We start from the raw sequence: 24,005 nt of genomic DNA on the forward strand, positions 1-24,005 counted from the left end.
TGGTGTTACTAGGCTCGTCACATATAATTACTTGTTTTGTTACAAGTTGTGATTGCGATTTCGTGTATGGTAGAAATCGGCAGAAATGCCGAAAGTTGTAGAGTCTGCCTTGACTCGAGCAAATGAGTTCTCTGCTGAAGGCTTACATTCCAGTGACAGAAAGATTTTGTTTTGCAAGTTCTGTAACTCATGTGTGAGTTGGGAAAGAAGAGACACTATAGTAAAACATATTAAAAGTGAAAAGCATATCAATAATAAAAGAATTTCAAGTGCAAAAAAGGCCATCCTTCAGCAAACGATTGGTAGTAGTTTCCAGGTTGTTAACAAAAGAAAAAATGCAGTGGATAATTTTGCACTCAAGACAACAACAGCATTTATGAAGGCAAATATTCCTCTTGAGAAACTACAGGAACCTAGCATCAGAGACTGGATGCATGAATTATTTGAAGGTTAGTTTGTAAAATGTTTTTTGTCGAAAATTCTTCTACAGTCTCTACAGATCAGGCCGTATGTATTTACTAATTATTGCAAATTGGGTTTGACATTTACAAATTGTTACAAGCCAACAAATACTAGCATAATTTTTTCTCTCTTTCAGTAATAGTAGTATTAAAATAGCTACATTTATTGGGGATTATTTTTCAGGGGCTGGAGATTTGCCAACTGTCAGAACATTAAGAGAAAAGTACGTACCAATAGCAGCTGAGGAAACATTTGCCACCATTAAAGCTGAAATTGCTGGAAAATATCTAGCGGTTTTGGCTGATGAGACCACAGACAAGAGGGAAGTGCGTCTTTGTTGTACTTTTCCGCCTCATGGAACCAAATGCGTCTCAGAAAGTTTTTCTTGCTGGTGTTCATTTCCTAGAAGCTGCCAATTCTACCCATTGTTCCAGAGCTGTGCTAGATTCTTTGAAAAAGTATGATGTTAGCTACGATTCAGTAGTTGCTTTCGTCAGTGATGGGGCTCGTTACATGGCCAAGTGTAGTGACTGTCTCAAAGTCATTCTGGGTGACGAAGTATTGCATGTGCAGTGCTGGGCTCATAAGCTCTGCATTGTAGGCAATATCTGGCTGAAAGTTTGTACTGAACTCAACAATGCAGTTGTTAAGTGCAAGGCAGCGTTTCAGAATACTAGGAAACGCAAACATCTTTACACACAGTTTCTGACAGAGAAATATTCAGGCACTGACAAGAAAATTTGTCAGTTTCCTGTTCCAGTCCTCACTCGCTGGAACAGCTGGTTCAAGTCAGTGTTGTATGTTTCTGAGTACCTGACTGACATAGTTGAGTTTTTCGGTTCAAACGAAATGTAAAACTCACCAAATGCTGGAGTAGAGTTTTTCAATGCTATTCCGAAGTCAGATATTCAGAAAGTATACATCCAAGCCGTGTTTGTTCGAGAACATGCTGCACAGTTGATGGAACTTATAGACTGACTGGAGGGGTCTTCATATCCAACCAGCCATATTCTTTGTGCTAAACTTTCGAAACTGAAAGATGGTTTTTCAGTAGCAGCAAATGGGATTTTTGAATCTGAAACTGCTACTTTACTAGAAGATTTAGGAAGCAAAGTTCTACAGGCCGAAGTAAAGCAGACACTCCAGCGTACTGCATCACTTTCCATAGATAAGCTACAAGAGCAAATGTCAAGAGATCCTTGCAGGAAGACATGAGAAGTGGTGGGAAAGCTGTTCAACCCTTCTAGTGTTGTCCTCAATGACGTGAACAGCAGCTTGGTCACATCATTTCAAACCCTTCCTGGCATGAAACTTACTGTCTTAACACCATCCGACATTGCTTGTGGTTACACACGATTTAAGGAAATCGTTAAAGTAGAGGCAGAAAAGAAACAGCCTGATGTTGTGGAAGTGCTTCTTTCCATGAAGCATGACTTTCCTGCTTTTGTTTGTGCTGCACTGAGAGCTGTACTGAGAGCTGTTTGGCTGCCATGTTCGAACGTTGACAGCGAGAGGTTTTTTTCTTCCTATGGTACAGTTGTGACAGATAGGCAGCACAACTTACTAGAGGAAAACACAGAGATAATGACTATGTTTTCTTTTGACCAGTCTTAGTGACATTTCTAAACTTTTTCCTGGCAAAAAAAAAAACAGTTTCAACAAATTTTTTTTATTGAAGCTCATCATTGATTAAGATTCATTCCAGTTTTATGTGTACATGCATGTTGTGTTTTGTCAGTTTGTTAAGGGTGTAAAATAATATTACAGTGTTTAAGTGACTTATTAGTGGCAAAATAATGTGTGCAGAATTCAAACACTCCTTAAATATGGATCTGTGCTGAAAGATAAGTGTTTTAGGCCTTGCGCACACTGGATGCGTATTCGTACGAAATTCAGCCGTCCGAATACGCACGACTACGTACGAACGATCTCAACTGTTGAAAGACAATGAACGCTCTCACACTGCGTACAAGTTAGTCGTGCGTATACGTACGTGTACATCAGACGTCCGACACGATCCCATCTTGTTGGGATTTGAACGTACGACTAGGAAACATGGATGTTGAAATATTTATTAATATGATACATGAAAGAACTTGTTTATGGGATCAAAGCGATTGTAATTATCATTTACGTGATTACCAACGCACTGCATGGAAAGAAGTGGCAGAGCAACTGAAAATACCAGGTAAGTTAACATTACAACATGTACACATAGTTAAACAGTTTCATATGGTGAATACAATATTAGTGAGTTCTGTCGCGAGAAAAATATGTTTTTAAAGTGTCTCTGATTGCATGAGCTCGTACTGCACTTCGGTTTTCACCTAAAGTAGCGAACCTTCTGTTTGCGCCAACAATGTTCGTGGTTACTGCTTGTTGTGTCACCTCTGTAACACCTTCTTTATCAATTATAATATTATGAAGCAAACACGCACACTTCACTATATCATCTGCTTGGTCAGGTTTGACCTCAATCGTTTTCAACAATAACCGCCACTTCCCGCATAGTATACCAAAAGCACATTCCACGACTTGTCTTGCTCGAGTGAGGCGTTGATTGAAAATCTCTTCTTCAGGGCCCAAGTTCCATTGTGGATAAGGACGCATGAGGTATGTCTTCAAAGGGTATGCCTCATCACCTACTAAGAAGTGAGGCAAGACTATATCACTATCTGGTAACTGTTTCTCAACTGTGACATTAAGCGCTCCGTTATCCAATTGCCTTGAGAGATTGGAATTTGAAAAAATACCCCCATCACTCTCCTTGCCGTAAGCCCCAACATCTATAGCAATAAACTTGTAGTTCGCATCGACAACAGCTTGCAGTACAATGGAAAAGTACTGCTTGTAGTTACGGTACATACTACCTGAACATGCGGGTGCTTTAATTCGAATGTGTTTTCCGTCGAGACTCCCGCAACAATTAGGAAACCGCCATTTTGTCCAAAAATCATTAATGATAGATGTTACATCTCTTCCCGATGGAAACTGCATATGCATGTCGTGAAGACTGTCCCAAAGCACTTTGCATGTCTCATGTACAATGTTACCAACAGTGTTGTTGGAAATTCGGAATGAATATCCAAGTGTCTTGAATGATGAGCCAGTTGCTAGGTACCTGAAACAAAATTCCTCATTTGTTTCAGTTGAAGAGCTCAAAAAGAAGTGGAGAGGAATGAGGGATACATTTGGGCGAGAGCTGAAGAAAGTGACAACGACAAAGTCCGGTCAAGAAGCCAACTCAGACCATTTAAGTAAGTGGCCATATTTTAAGATGCTACTGTTCCTGAAACCCACAATGTCTCGAAGAGATTTAAAAGGTAACATTCCACCAACTCTTGACGACGCAGATAGCGAGGGCAACAGTGCAAATACAGGTACGTTGGCAAAATCTCCAGATTCACCTGTGGCAAGCAATAGCAATATGTCACCTTCATCACTGACTACAGTCAAAACCCCTAACAAATCATTTAAACTACCATTGAAAAAACATAAAAAAAGGAACAGGGCAGATGAAATCGACGAAAAACTTTTGCAGATTGAAGAAAAGAAACTTCATTGTTTTCAAGAAACCTTAAACGATTCCGATTCACAATTTCTAATGAGTCTTGCACCTTATCTAAAAGAATTACCAAAACATCGTAAATTAGTTGCGCGAGCAAAGTTACAACAGGTTTTAATTGACGAACAAAACTTGCTTTTATCCAAAGCCAAGCCATCTGATTATTCGTCCGATTGTAGTGTGCATGTATCAACAGTTTCAAGTGATCAATCTAGTGATTCGTTGCAGTGCAGCGTACAACAGTTTTCGCCTGCAATGCGTATTGACAATCGTAGCGACGTGTCTACATTAATAAGTGTGGAACAATCAAGCATTTTGCAACAGGACGTACAAGAAGAATATGTGCAACAAACCGCTACACCGCAAGAGCAGTTGTCATCAGGCGGAGTTATGTCACTCACGGATTTTATTCTTCATTATAACCCGCAGAAATGAATGTTTCTTGTATGTGCTCACAGTTGGAAAGTTACGTTTTCACGTACACAAATAGCCAGCCGACAAAAGCCCACTCAATTGTTGTAGTGTATTATTATTATGTAAAATGTTGATTAAAATATGTATAATATAATTAATTATATATATACTCTTATTCAATCACCTCAGTGTTACCACTAATCGTTCTTCAGGTGTTATGGTCTTGCGAAAGTTGTTGTATTTTGTCAATGCAGGTCTCACTTTACTTAACATATATTCAAATGTCTCTTGTGTCATACGTAAATATCCATAGAACCGATTAGGATCACTTTTTAAATCGTCCCAGATGTGATGAAATTCACCTAATTCTTCTCTTCTCATGTGTATTACATAGAGCTGTAGCAAACCGTATGTATTTGTTACTGAGTAACGGGTGCGCCGTCTATATACGAGTAACGAAACGTTACACACGGCTGCATTTCGTTACTCGCATTCTTCGTATGTTTCACGCATGCGCGCGCATATTCGATAAATTTACGTTACAAAGAACGATGTGTCTTTATTAAGTAAAGTATAATAATTTGGAAATTCGTCGTCCAAGATTTTTACTCTTTATTAAAGGTATTGTGTGTGTAGACAAAGTTTGAGATTGGAACAGAAACAACGTAAGAAAGTATTTTTTACAAATTAGAAATATGCATGTTTTTGTTTTTTATTATCGCGAATTTTCACGTTTTTTTTATTATCTTAAAAGAGATAATATAATAAAGCCACTCTAATGAGATTTAATTGTTTCTTGGTTAACAAAAACTGTTAATTATCAAATATTGTTAATTGTATATATTCTATTTATTATTATTTACGCGACGTCATACTGTACGCGTACGCAATACGACTCGATTTGTTGCATGTTATGCGGTATATATCAGAAGTAACGAGTAACGATACGATAGTAACGAGTACTGATTGTTATAGTAACGAATACATACGGGTACACTTTTTTTCGTTACTTTTACACCTCTAGTATTACATTCACCCACTCTTTTCTTTGGCGGTGCCGATGTATTCTACGTCTCACAAGATAATTATCTAAAAGCAATATGTTACTCATGTTTCCTGCCTTCCTACAGCTACAAACTATGCACGTTCGTGTCGTACAAAACCGCAATCAGTGTGCGCGCTCTTTAACGCGCGATGTGTCATACGTATACGGACGACGTTCATACGCATCCAGTGTGCGCGAAGCCTTATTGTAAATATGTAGTCGGCTTTTAGTGACGTGAGAGCATATTTTTTCACCGCTTTTCATGTTTTTTTTTAACACATTCTAGGTTTTGTTTTACCACTTTTGAGTCATTTTATTTACCGAAAAGTTCATGTCCCTAGTTATAACCTTTATCTGTTCGTCTGCATTGCTGCGGTGTATCGCTTATAAACATGTAGCCAGCGCTAGTTCGCATCATTCATGTTTGGTTATGTTGCTTCCCATATACAGTACGCACACGTAGTCTAACAGGGTGTCTAGGGAAATGATCAGAAAAAATTCCTGTACAATTCCTGTACATTCCTGTACATGTCAAAAATGAAAAGAATACATGTAAATCATACGCGATAAAATTTTACCCCAAAATCATGATAGTACATGCAAAATTGAACAAATGCAATAAATTACTAAATTACTACTGTATGTAATGAGAAAAAGCATTTTAACAAAATGATCATCTAAAGATGCTATAAACATCAAAGACATATGCAGGCCTACCTTCTCACTGGAAATGTTGGAACTTCAAATTCATTATTAAAACATTGGAATTTTTCATTTGTCCTGGTTCGATAGTAATTGTCTTGCAGCTTGTTTGGTCCATAGTCACACTAGTACAAAACTGTGAGAAGTTTAACTGTATAGTGTCATGCAATACACAGCCCTATACTATTTTTTAAGATCTTTCACCTTCTCATCGATGGCAGATACTGCACGCTGTACATCCTCAAGCAACATGAGTTTCTTCGCCTCAAGCTGTTTGATCTCAGTAGCTGCACGTTTTCTTTCTTCCGCTAGCTTGAAAATTTTCTTATTTGCACACTGCTGCTCTGCAAGTGCCTCACTGTACATGGAATAAGCATTCCTCACTGCATGAATCATGGCTTTAGGAATGTCTAGCTTCATCAGTCCACCCGGCTCATTACTAACAAAATCAAAAATACGACGCTGGGCTATGAGTGATGGTTCTTTCAGATTTTCGACTAAAATTTCTTTGTTCACTGAAAATCCTCGTTCGATGTTAGCACTGCCGTGAGACAAAATTAAAAGTAGTTTGACTACTTTAAAGAGGTTCTCATATTCCTTCTTTCCTTCTATAAGCTGCACCCAGAAGGTATCCAAGCGAGTTTCAGACTTAGAGTAGGTTTTCATTTCTTCAATGACATTTGATTGCGAGCAAAGAAACCTGTACTCTCTATCAGCCCTTTCAACAGTGCTAGCTGGCAGAAGATTGGCCGTAAGGAGGTGGTCAAGAGCAGTAGTAAGTTGTTTTACACAACTATCTTTGGAAGAAATATGATAAGGGTTCAAAAAAGTAAGAGCCTTGGTAAGAGAATACTTCAGAGGAGACTTCAGCAACAGGTTACTCACAAAAAATTGCAGGACATTCCGACACTCTTTTCTGAAAATTAAAATATCTTTCTCAGAGGCATTCTTACACTTCCTTAGTGCTGCACGGGTACTGTAACCAAGCTCAACATGTTTCACATCCTTGAGATTTACAAAAGTCTTATCTGCATTCTGTTTGAAAACATCAATTTTGTGAAGAGGAGTTTTCTCAATAATCTCGGTTTTCACAATTCTTTTCATAGCAGTCATTACAATAAATGTCAAACTATCGAAAAGAAATGGTGCCATTGGAGAATCAGACTGGAATTCTACCAAAAATGGTTCAACGTCACTTGCCAGTGCCTCAAAGAAAGCTATTTTCGCTTGCAGGAGTTTGTCTTGCAGGGCTTTACATACAACAGAAAAGCTATTACAAGATGGTTCCTTTGCTGTGGTTTTGACTATGTTGACATATTTTTCAACAAGTGGCAATATTTCCATTGCTCTCCTTGCTACTTTGCCATTTTCAATCCAACGAATTGAGCAAACCCTCAAAGGAAACACGTGTGAGTTTGAAGCCTCTGTATAGTCTCCTCGTCGACTTGGAGCCTCTTTAAACAAATTGTAAAGGGCTCTAAGAAACTCAATTATCTCCCAACCAGATTTCTTGATGCCTGTCTTAAAGGCATTGTGCACTGTGTGTAAACCACAAGAACCAATATCTAGTAACTGTGGGGATTCTGGGTCAGATCTGCTGTCTTGCTGTAAAAGCCTAAGTACTTTGAAATTTACGTTAGGACCATCCATTGATAATTGGATAATCTTCATCATGTCAAATCCTTCCAAGCCAGTTTTCATGGCTTGTAAGAGATCTTCAGCTGTAGCGTGATTCAAAAAGATGGATGTTACATACCTACACATAACTTTATTTACATTTCAGTCCCAAATTCTGACAGACAAGTCCATCTGTTGTTTCTGTGCAATTTTGTTCACACTCTCATCAAAACCCAACACGAAATGTTCACACTCTTTCAAAACACTTTTCAACTTATCATAAAAATAAGGAGCAAGTCCATAAACTATGACATATGAAATTTTATCTTTTTGAAGTTTCATATTGTTTGCAACACGATCGTTGGGAAACATTCGCTTGAACATGTTTACGCTACTAGCAGCGCTGCGTAAGGAGTTATGATTCATCACCGTTTCAAGACACCACAAAGCTTCGGCACGAGTCACATCGTCTTTAAGAAGAAAATTATCCAAACAGCGGGTTGTAGAAGCAGATTTCGTGATTAACGAATCTTCAGCAGGTAGATTCATACTCGCACCAGGAATAACAGCAGCTGACGAAGGTTGAATTACAGATGAAGATGGTAAAGGTGAAGGTTCAGATGCTTTAGATGTTTCAGGGGCAGATGTAGTAGCCCAAATTTGAATTGGCGCTGTCTTATCTACACTACTCACATTTTTCTTATGCTTGTTTCCACTGGCATGGCTTGTAAGAGCTGTTCTTCCCATGGAAGTAATGGAAAAAGTAGTCCCACAGACTGCACACCTAGCAGAGTGACGATCATCCTTGATGTCTTCAACCCAAGGGAATTCTACTTTCCAATCCGTTTGAAACGAAATTTTCCCTCTCACCCGACGAGCCATTTCAAGTCCCTAAAAATTATAAAATTACTATTAGGTAACTTCAATTTTTCATTACCATATTTACTCGTGTGAATGCTTCATACTATGTCTCTAACAAATATGTAGTGTAATCTTTATTCTTTTTGGCCAAAATGTTAATATCTGTAGCAGGTATTGTCAGGTATACAGTAAACCCTATATATCTCAGACCTCGATGTCCCAGACATCGGGTGACGGACAAAAAAATGTTTCAACAAACCACATAATATTGCAAGATAGTAAATTTTATATAATTTCTGGAAGCTACAAGGCACGAAAATTGCAAAGTTGTGTTTACAATTTGTACAAAAGAAATACAGTATGTTTACCCAGGAACGGGACAAGCGCACGCACGTGATAGCTATTTTCTCCCGCCTATTATCACTATTTCAATTTATTACGTTTATCAATGAGGCTATCAATAAAAGAATTATGTTCACAAAATTACTGACTAGTGAAATGTATGTGCGCACGCAGTTTGATGGAGTACTGTGCCTTCCAGAGTAAACAAAAGAACATTAAAAATTTTCTCTCTAAAATATTTTAAGTTTAGAATGGGGCGTTTACACGGGTAAATAAGGTAACTTATTTGTTGGAAAAGTATTTAATTTTGCTTAGGCATAGGGATACGACCTTTGCAAGGAAACTGAACGCCAAACAACGCAAATAAATGTGTTTTGTCAATGCATACATTATTATATAGAGACCTGAAAAAAGAGTGGTTATTTTTTCTTAAAAGCGGTGTTATTTTTCGCAAAATTTGCAACAAAAAGCGAGGTTATTTTACTTTTATTTGCAATTTTATTTGACTGCATATAATTAAAAAAAACTGAACCGAAACCAAATGTTTAAATAAGATTTTACAGAGATTCTGTTTTGTAATTGGTTTACCTTTTAAATTTAAAACTTAAGAGTATAAAAATTCAAACAGAATATGTTTGAATTTACTTATCAAAAGACAGCAACCTTCCCGGACATTTTAAAGGAGGTTATGAAAATCAGCAGCGGTTAAAATAGGCATACGTAACGCTGTTTCGATGCACAACGTGTAGTTTTTCAGCTAAGCTTGGTACGTGACGATATCGGGTGGTTTTGGTGTTGTATTCTGAGATGGGAAAGACGTGAAAATGCACAAATTCATGCAAAATTCGTAGAAATTCGTGAAAAAGTCTGAAAAAATTATGAAATCGCTTTTAACTTCAAAACATTACAACTCGCATTATTTTTCGAGTTTATCGCGATCACGATTTTTTCAGGTCTCTAATTATTAGCAACAAATTCCGCCACCTCTGAATGCAAATATTCCACTTTGGAAAATTAAAGCAGTACTTACGTTTTACTGTAAATACTTAATAATCCACATACACGCATTGCAACGAAACACAAACACTGGATAGCGGAAAACGGCGGCAGAATGCTGTTAGACGGCGCCAGACGTCTGAACGAGAGATTGTGAACTGGTGTGTGTGCGTGCGCTCGCGTGGGTGAGTCACACAAGCAGTGTTGCCAAGTCTATCGCGCTGTCTCCGGGCGCCGCATGGACCTGTGAAGACTCGCGTCCCAATTAAAACTTATTGATAGTTTTTAACGGTATTTGTTGGTCAGCGATGATGATCCAGAAATGAAATGCAGCATAACACGTTTTAATAAAACTTTGTTTTTATCCCCGGATTTATGAAAAATTCCTGTTACAATTCCCGGATTTTTCCTGGCAGTTATAATTTCCGTACAATTCCCGGCTTTCCCGGTTTTCCCGGTCACTAGACACCTTGTCTAATATCGATATTGATATCTCGCTGATTGCATGCAACGCGCACTCTCTGTCGAGTGCCAAGTTAACTACATTTGATGGCCCGCACTCTTTCGTGGTGAGTGTGTACTATGATGATAGTTATACGTTAGTTCAGACTCGCATTCGGGTCACAGATTTGGTTTTTCTATTTAAAGTTGAAGAAAGGTTTTTTTCATGACTTATTAATTTAAATTGTTTGGCGTGCTTTTGTATAGGTACTCTACTTTTTAAATAAACATACTTTCCATGAATGGGTTTTGTTTTTATGAATAATTTTACCTAAAAAAATTTTTTTCTTTAAAATATCACACCCCTACTTTTCAAAATTGATTTTAGAATAAAATGTGCGACAATTATGCGATAAAACACAGTATTTAACGTTGTGATTGTAATGAATCTTGGTCTGCCAACTCAGGATCACTTAGTCTTGCTCTCTTGTGCCTTTCAGTATTGCCTAAGACATTACTGAAGTTCGTGACACCCAACTCATGTGTTTTGTAAAATTAGTAAATATTCACCTTCATTGGCTTTCCAGCTTACAATTTAGCATTGTGTAATTAGGGCTGTTATTGAGCTTTCTGATGGTAACATCCGACTGCCCTCCTGGTTTGACTTGCATTTGTAGGTATCTGGCAAACTGTAAATTGAACCAGCTGTTACTTTCGAGTGGATTACCTCCATCCTTTTGTACTCAGGGCTTAAATGCCATACATAATTATTATTTCATATGTATTCTTGAAAAATGTAAGCCTATTCATTGTAATTATATATATTTTATATTTAAATATATATGACTGTCGTTTATTGTGCTGATTTTGCGAAATCATTTATCCAATTGTGAAAATTGTAAATTTATGTGCTATTTCAATAAAATTTGTGATAGAGTTGATCCCTGTACAAGATATTCTCTGTGCATAGCTATGCACTACATGTACCTTATTATTCTTATTTCTAATGGAAATTTACAAAATATTTTACATGATGATTTTTGCATGTATCTTCATTATTGATGTTTTATAGGATATATGATATTCATTTAAAGATGTGCCATTTATTCTAAAAAAATATTGATAAAGATATAAACCATACCTGCTAGTTATGAATCATGTTGGAAAACTATTTCCCTTTTATTTTCTAATACAATGAAGCTAATAGGTGTTATCCAAAGGAAAGGTACCTGCAGCAGCTGGGCCAGTCTCCTGGCGCGCAGGCGGCCCCTCAGCGCCACCAGCTCCTGCACCCTCGCCAGGTACTGCAGTAGCCGCTCCTCCAGCAGGCGAGGCGGCGGCCAGGTGGGGTCCAGCGCGCTCGCCCGCGACAGGGCTCCCAGCGCCCCCTGGTACTGCTCCCGGTACTTCAGCACCTGCCACACACACGCACACTCTCCTTTCCCAGCCTTCTCACCCGCCTCTTGTTCCGGAGGACTCATCCATCTCTGTGACTCGCATTCCTGGTTCAGTGTTCTCTGTCATTTACCCCTTCCACCCCATGCCACGGAGCATGCGCGGGTCTTGTGCAATAAAGGAATAAAGGGGTCATGCGCCCCTAGCTCGCCCATTCTGATCACTGGTCCTAGGAGCTCTGTCGATTACTGCGGTAACTGGTGGCATAGTGCATCAGCAGCCGATCATGGACGTGTAAGTAGTTTTGTTTGGACGTTCGCAACAGCATGCAGTAAGTAACTTTTTTCGTGTTAAATTCTGACTAGTTTTTATAAATTTGGTTTCAACTACCACCTGATGAAAATTAGTTTGGCCTTCTCCTGTACTTGTATTCGTAAGATTTGTTCAGCCATTATCAGCTCCGAAGAAACATGTCCACGAGCCACTGACTGTCTTAAGTGTTTCAATAAATAAGGATGCAAAATTGGTTTGCTTCTACATAATTCAGATATAATCTTTCTTTGATTGGATTTTCTGGGGCCTCAACATTTATCTGTAATCCCTGGGCGAGCTTTTTATATTGAGACTGTATCTGTGGACTTTCTGTACTCCATGTACCACTTCCATTTAGTGTAATTATTTGTGCTTAGTATGCATGTTAAAATACTTTTGTGTGTTTATAATTCTGATATCTTATTGTTAACACTCCCATTAATGCTAGTAGTGTAATATGTACTGGATTGTGTTAAATGAGATATATTATGCATGCACGCACAAAGTCTCTTCTGCAAACGCATTTGATATTGTAACTAAACATTGCCATAAAACGAAAGGTTCCTTGATGTTGTTCTGTAATTTACATGTGTTCTATTACTAATTAATTGTCTATTTGTAAGTTTACTCTGAGCCCCGGTGTCGTGCTCTAGGCAGATGTGTTCCGAGCCAGCTGGCAAGTACTCTGCACTGTGCTACGGAGATAACGTCGCTCCCCGGCCCACACTTGGCATGTCTACACAACTTTCCCTTTACGCAACGCAGTTGTATTAGGAACTTCATCCCAACATGTTCTGCTACATGTTGTTTTGTAGTGCTTTAATTTACTACCACTCCATTCTCATCCTGATATAATGAAACACAACAAATTAAATGTGAAATTCACATTCTCAAAACACTTTACTACAACTTAACCTATACTAGACTCAATACAAAATGGTGAACAAATCCACTTCACAGCTGGAAGTTAAGTTGACCTTGCATCGACACATCGTATGGCTGAGCTAGGGGTGCTCGCCATAAAAGCACAAAGATGAACCACAGATATACTTCATACGCAAGTGTCTATGCAAGAAATTGATTATTAGTGCGCATAAAACAGTTAAACACAATTAAGTAAAATAAAAATTTATTATTAAAAAGGCACAAGAAAAATATGTGTAAACGTGAGGGCATGAAAGGTTGTCAAAAATATTAAGCCCAGGGAACTAATCGCTACAGTTGGCAGATATGCACTAACGACCTACCAACACCCTCTGCAAACACCCATCAGCATGTACACTGATACCATTCTCTGCAGTGGCAGCAACATACTAATTTTTTCTGAAACCAAAAGTGGATTTTGACACAGAGCTGCAGACAGTGACAGGGACAGAAATAAGTTCACGGCTGAATGAAATGTATTCTACTCTCTGAAATTATGAGCCACCTCAGATCAGACATCATCAGCTATATATGCAAAAACCATCTACAGAAATAACAACTTTTTAATTATAAAATGTTTTTTTTTGGAGATTATTTCACACCCCTTAAGACAAGAAGATATCACAGTTTTTTTAAAATTGTAATGAGCTATTTAGGAGGGGCAGAGTTTGACTCCAACACTCACTGGCTCAGGGTTCCGAGTGTGGAGTGGTGGGTTGATGACAGGTCACCCTCTTGGTTCTGCTGACATTTGACCTTTTATATTTTCCAAAATGTACCTCGAAATTCCCCAAGATAACACAATAATTTCCAAATGATTAAAAACCTCTCTTTTTCCAAGGAACATTTCCAATCAGAGGGAAATATCCCACCACAAAATCCTAAAAATTCACCTAATAAATCTAGTATTTCCCACAGAGGCATAGTTTTTCCTAAAATGAAAAAATTCAAACCTCCAAGGTCATGACATTAACCTTTGAACATGCAAAAAAAAAATCTAAAAATTTATAGCCTACCGATAAAAATATGAAAGTAAAAAACTTCATCACGAACATCAGAGTACTAAGTTCGATAACTGGCGGATACACTTGTAAAAAATTCACAGAATAATATTCCCCATCAACATTTACAGAGCGACTGACCTCCATCACTTTATCAAAGCCTATATTATTCTAGCCACTGTACCGTCACTGCACCCAAACTGGACACCGGTAGCTTGGATCCTCTTGTCTGTCTGGTGTGTGCTAGTGTGGACTACTTGTTACCCACTAGAGGTGCACAAGTGTTGATTGCTTGTAAACTAAAATACCCACTTTGAAAATCAATTTTTAAAAAAGTGAAATAAAGTTTTATGAAGTCTGAAGTCATTATTAATATTTCAAATTTAATCTACCAGACTGCTTCTCTGATCTTAAAATCTTATCACAAGCCAACACTTTAACAAAATTGTAAATTACTGAAAAAATAAATGAATAAACAAAAAAAAGAGGTACATTAGAAGTTAAACTTACTTGGCAAAGCAAAACACTAACTTATATTTTGCATGCAAATAATTCATTTAAATAAAATAATATAAATACTGGAGTGATATTATAAATATGATTTTAAATTATAAATTCAATCAAATTAAAAAAATTAAATTTATACTCAGTATTCATAGTTAATATAAACATGTGTATAAAATTAATTAATTATTTTAGTAAAATAATCAGGTAAATTTTAATTAATAATGAAAATCACTAAATATTCTAAAGTATTAATTTTAATTATTTATTAGATAATAATGTAAAAATATAATGCAAATAAATATACATAAGGGAACATACCTTGTATAAACACACTATAAAATATTAATAAATAAAATTTATATCACTAATATTCACAATAAATACATGTTTTTAATTATATGGAATAATAATCAAATTCAGTCACTAATATGATTAAAACAAACATTTATGTAGCCTGTTTTTCATCCAGTCAATTTTTGTTGCATGCTGAGATTGAATTATAAAAATTCATTACTATAATTTTTTCATAACACATTTAAAGAAGTAATTAATAACTTCAAAGAACAAAAAAATTAAACACTTGCCTATTAAATATTGATTTTATTGATTGCAATCCTTGGTGCAAAAAGTCATTTATCAAAATAATTTTTTTTTGTTTTAATTTTGACAAGCATCATTATCATCTCTATTCAAGTCATCTACCATATGGAATAAATATGTCACTCACTGCCATTATGCCTGCCATGGAGGCCATATCTGGTACAACTCATGACTACTACAGTTCCAACTACAAACATACGGACTAAGCGTCTCTGAGCCATAAGGCCTTCTTTGGGTATTCTTGACATGCCTTGCAACCAGGTCATGCCCAATGTCGAGCATATAGGATGAGAGTGACAAGCAGAGGTGATCACGTTGCTCAATCGTTGTACCATCCTGTCACCTCATCAGCAGCTAACCAAAAAGTATGTGAAGTAAATTGTGAAGAGACAATTTTGCGCCTACTGGTTAGGGCCAAGCGTTAGTTCATTTGGGTACCATTCTTTTGGACTTTCTCAACTAGAAACTTGACCCTGGTTCTCTGCACAGGTCCGGGAATAGTGGTCCCCCCCCCCCCCCCCCCAAACGACACAGTAGCTCAGTTTGCATTCAGTGACAATGTGAATTCATTTGGTTCGTTAAGTTTTGGCGGAGAGTAAAAACAGTTAGAAACTCTTTTGCTTAATCAACAGATCATTTAAACTTTTTGAGTGTAAAAATACTAACCACAACATTTTCCAAATTGCAACATTCAAGGGTTAAGAATTACAATTAGTGTTGAGTCATGTCCAGTTGGGTCCTCTTGACATGTAATATTACATTCAGTTCATGCCAACATCTACCGTCGGCAGATGTGTTTTGAATTTGGGTTTGACCTCGCTGGTAATCAAACCCAGACTGCCTTCACTGAAGGCACCCCCTCCTCCCCTGTCCCCTTCACTTGAGGCACATTCACATTCAGAGCACACCACACTTATTATCCACATGCCACCACCTTGTCACAGCAAGAGACACCTCTATTCCCACACCCCTAGGAGCTATGAGCCACTATCGTGATTCACATTAAACAGGCAGTCCACACGTGAATGTTGTCGTCGATGATGGCGACGACGCTATGATGCTAAGACTTGTCGTCGTCATCAACTCCGAGTGTTGTAGTGTTGGTTCAAGGTTACAATTAAAGAGTAACTCAATCAGTTTCAGTTAAGCGTATGTGTGAATACTGCTTTTTTTTTCTCACTTGCAGCATGAAAGAATAGCTGTTTCCCCAATTAGCAAGTGTGAACCTGTAAACTTTATTTGGCAACAGGATGGAGCCCCTCCCCTTGGAGTCTCTTTGTACGAGTCCTTTTTCGCTGGCCTCCACGTTCACCTGACATAACACAATGCAATATTTCCCTTTAATGCTTTATATAATATTTTGTCTACATTCTGCCGCTACCTAATGGTTTGCCACAGTTGAGAAACAGAATTGAAGAGGCTATATTTCCACTACTCCGGACGTGTTAGCCAAAGTGTGAGAAGAATTGGACTTTAGGTTGGATGTGTGCCGTGTAACTAAAAGTGCACATACATATTTAACATTTGTAAAAACAATACAATTTATTATGTATGACTTAGTTTACATGATTATTGTTATTATGTATGGTTCTAACATTTATATTAGTTTGTGTTAATGTTTGTCATGTTGGTACAGGAAGTGTTTTTTTATTGTTTATGTATCCTTACAGAACCATGTTTTGTGTTGTTTTTCTCTGCTATTAAAAGTCGGTAATCAAAAGTGATGTGTGCTCTAAAATAGTTTTACATTTATTTACATGTATATCTTATCACATATACCATGCCTTCTAAAATAAACTGTTATAATATACCATTAAAAATGGGACGTTCTTTTATGGACATTCTTATGATGCAGGGGCGTATTCTCCATGAATGCAATGCATGCAATGCATGCTCTAAATGAAACTAATATTTTATGGGCATTGTGGCATTGATCACTATCTCGCTGTTTAGTTCTGTAATTGTTTTCTGCTTAAGTTATTCCCTTTTCTTTATAGCTAATCTCGTTCCGTTTACGATTTGTGCGACGTGTGGCAAACAAATGCATTAGCGCTACCTATTGACTACAGCGTGAATGATACTTGTAATAGTTCCTCAGATTGCCGCGGTACGGCGCTGTGGTGTTCTCAACAGCCACTCTCCAGATGTGACGTCACTACCAACTCTCGCGAAGACGGGGTCGCATGCATGCACTAGTTGCTTCTGCATTCACTGATCAGTAACACAGCGCGGCCGCGAACGAGTCCATTTAGTGTCTGTTCAGTCGGTTTTTTTTTTTTTTAATTAAATTTTTGGGTTAGAATTATATAACATTCGTAGACACATTTAGTTGTAATTCAACTCTTAATTTTACTATTTTTCCTTTTCACTGCAATCTTAACGCGTGCGGCGTGGGTGCTTGTCGCAGCTTGTGTTAAGCTTATGTGTCACGTGGGAGGTTGCAGGTGCTTGAAGGTGACATTTTATTCAGCATGAACAGGAGTAGATTGTGTGATGGTTAGTGATTTAGTGATAAGTTTACAATTAAGTTTGTTGTAAAATTGTAGTTTTGCAAGATGAATAACTGTAAAAATGATGTCGTAGAGACTATTTTTAATAAACCTTTTCAATCATGTTCATTTCATGAAAAGTTAGAAATCGTAAAACGGGCGCCAGACGCCAGCACTTAGCAATCTAAAAACAGATAACAAAACTAAAAATTTTGTACGGACATTTAAGTCACGGAGCAGTTCTGCAGGAAAAACCGCAGAGCAGAGTTCCATTATAAGTAAATACATGGTGAGTGACAATTTGATATCTTTGTTAATATTTCTCTCTAAGTTTATCACAAAAAATTTAATGTTGTTACCAGTTTTATGTTTAATTATTTTTTTAAAAAAACTGCCTAAACAGCACCATTTTGCTCCCTGAAAACCAAAATTTTCCGGGATAGGGCCCCCGGACCCCTTCTTCCGGGGGGTTTGGATGTATTCTATATTGCATGCGTTACCAAATTTGTCAGGTTACGCCCCTGTTATGATGCATCCTTTGCCAAATGTTCATCTCATTATTAGCCTCCAAGATGGCTGCAGCAAGGCACCATCAACTACACAGATGTGTCCTCCAACCCAGAAAACACCACCACCCTAGTTAGTAGCTCGGCCCACCAAACACTACGGTATCTAAATTTGCATTTATAACATTTTTGGACGTTATTTTTTGGGCAGAAAGACTCCAACGTGAGGGTGACTTACGATAGCCATGTTGTAGTGGAGGTCTGCGTGGCACTCCGCTTCAGGGTCCTTCAGCTGGAACAGAGACTTGCTTCAGCTGCGTGTTGAGGACATCACTGTTCTGTCACCAATACTGACACAATCATTAAACTATGCCTATCCCACCTGAATTTATAAACCTAACTCACATCTTTTAAACAGCTTAATGAAAATAACTAAGTTTTTCTTTAGTCATCAATAGCTTTCAGATAAAATCCCAAGTTTTCTATTCATAATTAATCTCTTCAAACATTTACAATTGAAAATAAAAATCCAATTAATTCACAACAAAAACCCAAAAAAATTATAACAGGAAACAAAACAATTTTTTTGTTGGTATTAAAGATGGAACTAACCACTTATTGATTATTTTAATTACAATTGTCAATAATATATCAGTAGTATTTATTGGACATGATTTGTGTTTACACTAGATTCAGTTGGATTTTGTGGATTTCTGGTTTATGGTATTTTGTTGGATTGTGTTTTAAGACAGTATGTTGTTTGAAGGCTTTTTAATTGATATCTAGATGAACATTTGTCTATTTTTATGTAATATTTTGGTTTCTGTGTCAGGGTTCTGTTGTTAAATTGATTTCCAATGTAATACAGTCTCCTGGTTTCTTTTGATTTTAATTATTATTCTTGTTGGTATCTGTTATTGTTGTTGTTATTCCCATTAAATTAGGGTTTTTGTATTGCAGTATGTTGGTTTATGGTCATTCCATATCAAATCAACCAATTATTATTTAACTATGAACCCATTAGCCTCCCACTTTGAAATTTTGAGGATCATTTACCAAAAGTATAAACTATTTATATGAATTTTTAAAAAAAATTTCAAAAATTCACTTTTTGAGAAAATCAAAATGAAATTTTTAATTTGATTTCTCAAAAGAACTTTTTATAACAAGGTAAGTTGAGTTTGAATATCAAAAAAAGTGCATTTAAAACTTAGTAAAATGACACCACTCCCATCTCTCTAACTCAATGAGGAGAATGGTTATGGTGATCTCAAAATATGTTGGTTACATTTTTTGGCAGGTTTTGGGAAAATTTACGTAGCCGTAATTTTGAAACCGTTTGAGATATTTGAGGAGAGAGAGAAAGAGAGCATTTTCCTTAGCCTTTATAAGGATAATCTTCATACCAAATTTCATCAAATTCTGAGATGGTCAAGTAAATGTTTATAGGTATTTTAGTGTGTGGATTTCATATGGAATGGCCCTTACCTATACATTATTGTTATTATTTTCTGTTGATATCTTCAGTACTAAACAGGTTAAAAAAAAACTAGGGATAGGCAAATAAAATCCTCAAATACCATCAAATCCTTAGTATTAGTATTCAATGGATTCCAATTCCAGAAAAAAATATTTGGAGAAAAATATTTTAGGAAATAAAGTAAATTTAAAAATATTAACACTGATAAGGATAACCTATGAAGTTTACTAGGTCAATTTTTTCTTAATTCCTATTATGTTACCATTCCCCAAGATATTGTACGTACTTTTAACATGTAATTATATAAACGGGTCATTCCATGTCAGTTCATCCAGGGCATGTAACCCATGTTATTTGATTTTAATAAAAATTGGTTCAATTGTTAGGTGACAAAACGCCAATTAAAATCCAAAATTTTAGATTTTTATCTCAAATACTTCCTGACAAATCGAAGGTTCCTTTGTGACCATTTTTGGCCTAAAACAGGTTGTAATGACAGCATAAATTGGTCAGTATCTGTGTTTCCTTGCTTTGTATTTCACTGTAATACCAATATTTCAGAGAATCTCTAGAGAATTCAAATTTTGCCACCAAATTGCTATATCTAGAATGGTTTGTAAGTTATAACAGAATTATTAACATGACTGATGTTTCATGTATCATCTGCATCCTTTATTACAAAATAGACTGTATCTCAAAAGGCAGACCTCACAAAAAAATGAACTTGGTACTATGTGAAAGAGGAGGAAATTTTCTATAAGATACATTAAAAAAAATAGTGGCTTTCTGCTGGAGTGTTCAAAAACAAAATGAAAATGACTTGGTGATGTAAATGGGGCCCCTAACAAAAGGCAGCCAGAAGATGGAAGCAAAGAGGATCGAATATAAGGGTTGTGTATGTCCCATATTTTCCGCATATTACACAAGGATTTTGTGCAAATTTCAAAGCCTCTAATTACCTTCCCTGTGTTATCTGCAGAGCCATGTCATGTGACTGTACATATGTCATTTCTGCATGGAGTCTGCCTGCTAGCTATAAGAGATGGGTTCTTTGATACTTGCGCTGTTCCCCTTGGCATTGGTTTTTTTTCCTGCTTCCTCAGAGGCAGCTGAGAGATAGGCCTAATATCTGGGCTGTCACAGCAAATGCAGTATAGTGGCCCATGAACAGAGGGGCGGAGGGGAGGAAAGCAATAAAGATAACCGGGTCAGAGCCTGTGTCTGCCACCATGCAGACTACACTGTGTAGGCCAGTCTCACTGCGCTGCCTGTGTATAATGTTAGTGGAAAGTCTTAGTTCATTATAAGTTGGATGAGAACTACATGGCTACCAGTACTACTAAACTAGAAATCTGTTCTGTTGGGAATGATATGCATAAAGAATGCCATAAAGAGTGTTATATTAAAACAAAAGTAATCAAAAGATTGGAATCACTTTCCAAAGATATTCAAACTCTTCTTGTGCTGAGAACAGGTATTTCTAAACATAATCTTCACACCATATGTTTTCATCACGAATTGTTTTATATTAAGAAGTATGAAATGTTTCAGACATCATGTTGTGATCCTATGAAAGTGCATAGTGTTCCAGTTAAGCGTTCTTTGCGCACAATCTCTTTACAGTGCTACAGAAAAGCAGCAGACAAGGGACTTAATTTAATTCCTGGTAAAAAATTATGCTCCTCATGTAGGATTAGGTTGTATAATATTCAACAAGTAGGTGCACAGGTATCTTCAGATTCATCTGAAAGTGACGTTGCAGAGGTTTTAGAGATTCAAGCATCAAAAGAAGAAACCCGTAGCTTACTTGACCAAAGTTTGGAATATTTGCAACAGTTACCAATAAAACTGCATGCTGTACTACAACATGCAAAAGAAAAATATGGGAAACGTAAATTACAAGAAGTATCATCAGCTGTAGCAGACAAACTATCTAAAGTATTAGATGTAAAGCTTCCAGCCACATCAACTAGTGAAAGTACAGAATTACAGAGGCATGAAGTGGAACAAGGCTGCCGATTTGGACCGTTTGGTAACTTTAATAAGGCAAAACCTGCCCACAATGAATAGACAAAGAAAATTACAAATTCTTACCCTTATCCATCATCATGGTCCAGACAGAAGGCAGCACAAGAATTTGGTGTTTCTGAGTACATGGTAAGACAAGCAAGACCACTTACACTGGAAAAAGGAATCTGTGCATTAGTTCATCCCACAGGTGGGAAGAAGTTACCTGAAGAAACTGTGCAGTCATTCAAGATTTCTATCAAGATGATGAGTTTCCCAGGGAAATGCCAGGAATGAAAGATAAAGTTAGTACGTATATCCAAAAATGTTTACAAACAGAAAAAACTTTTGCTATGCAACTTGCATGAGCTGTATTGTTCTTTTAAGGCAAAATATCCATCTCTCAAGGTGGGGTTTTCAAAGTTTTGTAAGTTGCGTCCTAAATGGTGCGTTTTAGCTGGAAGTTCTGGAACCCATACCGCTGTGTGTGCACTATACACCAAAATGTTGAATTACTTCTTCACTGTCTTGGTGTAGGTGAAAAGTATAGTTCACTTATTTTGTATCTTGTATGTGACATTTTAAACCCTGCCTGTATGCTAAGACAATGTGAGCAATGTCCTTCTCCAGATACTCTAAAGCAGCATCTATATCATACTATAGACTGTGATCCAGATGATGTGATTGAATGTCAACCGTGGGTCAGTACAGACCGAACACAATAACAAACCCTTACCTCAAGTATAGAAGACTTTATGGAAATTTTAGTACAAAAAATGGAACTCCTCATACCCCATTCCTATACCACAAAGAAACAATCGGACTACCTCAAGCAGCTGAAAGAGAAAATAAGTGAAAGAGAAGTTATAGCTTTATTAGATTTCAGTGAAAATTTTTCCTTCGTTATCCAAAATGAAGCACAAGGATACCATTGGACCAATAGTCAATGTACAGTTCATCCATTAGTCATTTACTACAAAAATTCAGACAATGCTAATTTGAAAACAAGCAGTCATTGTTTTTTGTCAAATGATTTGGATCATGATGTTTCCATGGTGTATAAAACACAGTCAGAAATAGTCACATATGTTAAAAGACACCTGCCTCATGTAAAACACATACATTATTTCAGTGATGGTTGTGCTGCTCAGTACAAGAACTGCAAGAATATCCTCAATTTGTGCCACCACACACAAGATTTTCAGCTCACAGCTTCTTGGTCATTCTTTGCCACAAGCCATGGCAAATCATAAATCATCTTGCGATGGAATTGGGGGAACTGTTAAGCGACTGACATCAAAAGCTAGTCTTCAACTATCATTCCAAGACCAAATTACATCAGTGTCTAAGATGTTTACCTACTGCAATGAACACATAACAGGTATTATCTTTCATTACATTGACAAGAATGATGTGGATGACGTTCGTTCGACTCTACAACAACGGTATACTATGGCAAAGACAATTCCAGGCACAAGAGGGTTTCACAATGCTTCACCAATATTCCAGTATGAAATAGGAATGAAGAAAACAAGTCAGGATAATGCATATTCCTTAGTTTTAAATTTCGCTACAGCTGCTAGCAAAGACCCTGGTGGTACGATATCAAAACTGTATACTGGTTGCTATGTGTCTTGTGTGTATGACAAAAAATGGTTTGTTGGTGTTGTAAACAACATTGATAGGTCAGAAGAAGATGCTCAAGTAACCTTCATGCACCCTGCCGGTCCAAGTGCTTCCTTTTACTGGCCTTCACCTCGAGACGATGTGTGCTGGGTTCCTTTTGCAGGCACCATCAACAAGCAGCTCTGGCAGAAAGAAGACTTGTGCAAGTGTGAAATAGAATGGCAGCTTTATCAGAAAAGCAATGCAGTTTGCTAATTGCAAAAATTGGAGGATTGTGTCTGTAGATTCTAATTCATTGGCATTGTGTAAGTAGGAAATATTTTTATGTGTACATATAGCATTAGTAAGCGATTATCGAGTACATTACATGTTGCCAGCAGAAAGCCAATATTTTTTTTAATGTATCTTATAGGAAATTTCCTTTTCTTTCACATAGTACCAAGCTCATTTTTTTGTGAGGACTGCCTTTTGAGATACAGTCTATTTTCTAATAAAGGATGCAGATGATACATGAAACATAAGTCATGTTAATAATTCTGTTATAACTTACAAACCATTCTAGATATAGCAATTTGGTGGCTAATTTGAATTCTCTAGAGAATTTTACACAAGGAAAAAAGTTCTTATTCTGAAATAGTGGTATTACAGTGAAATACAAAGCAAGGAAACACAGATACTGACAAATTTATGCTGTCATTACAACCTGTTTTAGG

General features: G+C 36.9%; 2 protein-coding genes across 3 annotated transcripts in view; one reads left to right on the top strand and one right to left on the bottom strand.

The window, feature by feature from the left end:
- LOC134533312 (tetratricopeptide repeat protein 5-like) overlaps positions 1 to 24,005 on the bottom strand; it is a 92,795-nt gene that overhangs the window by 50,560 nt on the left and 18,230 nt on the right. For both annotated transcript variants that reach the window (XR_010075306.1, XM_063370797.1), the window contains exons 5-6: positions 18,418 to 18,471; positions 11,675 to 11,860 (exon numbers count right to left, since the gene is read on the bottom strand). Coding sequence is in view for 1 of the 2 variants with exons in the window: in XM_063370797.1 (XP_063226867.1) it covers positions 11,675 to 11,860; positions 18,418 to 18,471 (240 nt within the window). In the remaining variant the exon portion in view is untranslated. The remainder of the gene's footprint in view (positions 1 to 11,674; positions 11,861 to 18,417; positions 18,472 to 24,005) is intronic.
- On the top strand, positions 2,135 to 5,107 carry LOC134533313 (uncharacterized). The gene has a single exon (XM_063370798.1). It carries the CDS (start codon positions 3,509 to 3,511, stop codon positions 4,460 to 4,462), a length of 954 nt encoding a protein of 317 aa, XP_063226868.1. The 5' UTR covers positions 2,135 to 3,508; the 3' UTR covers positions 4,463 to 5,107.

The sequence above is a fragment of the Bacillus rossius genome, chromosome 6 (genome assembly GCF_032445375.1).
Source record: "Bacillus rossius redtenbacheri isolate Brsri chromosome 6, Brsri_v3, whole genome shotgun sequence".
Taxonomy (NCBI): Eukaryota; Metazoa; Arthropoda; class Insecta; order Phasmatodea; family Bacillidae; genus Bacillus; species Bacillus rossius.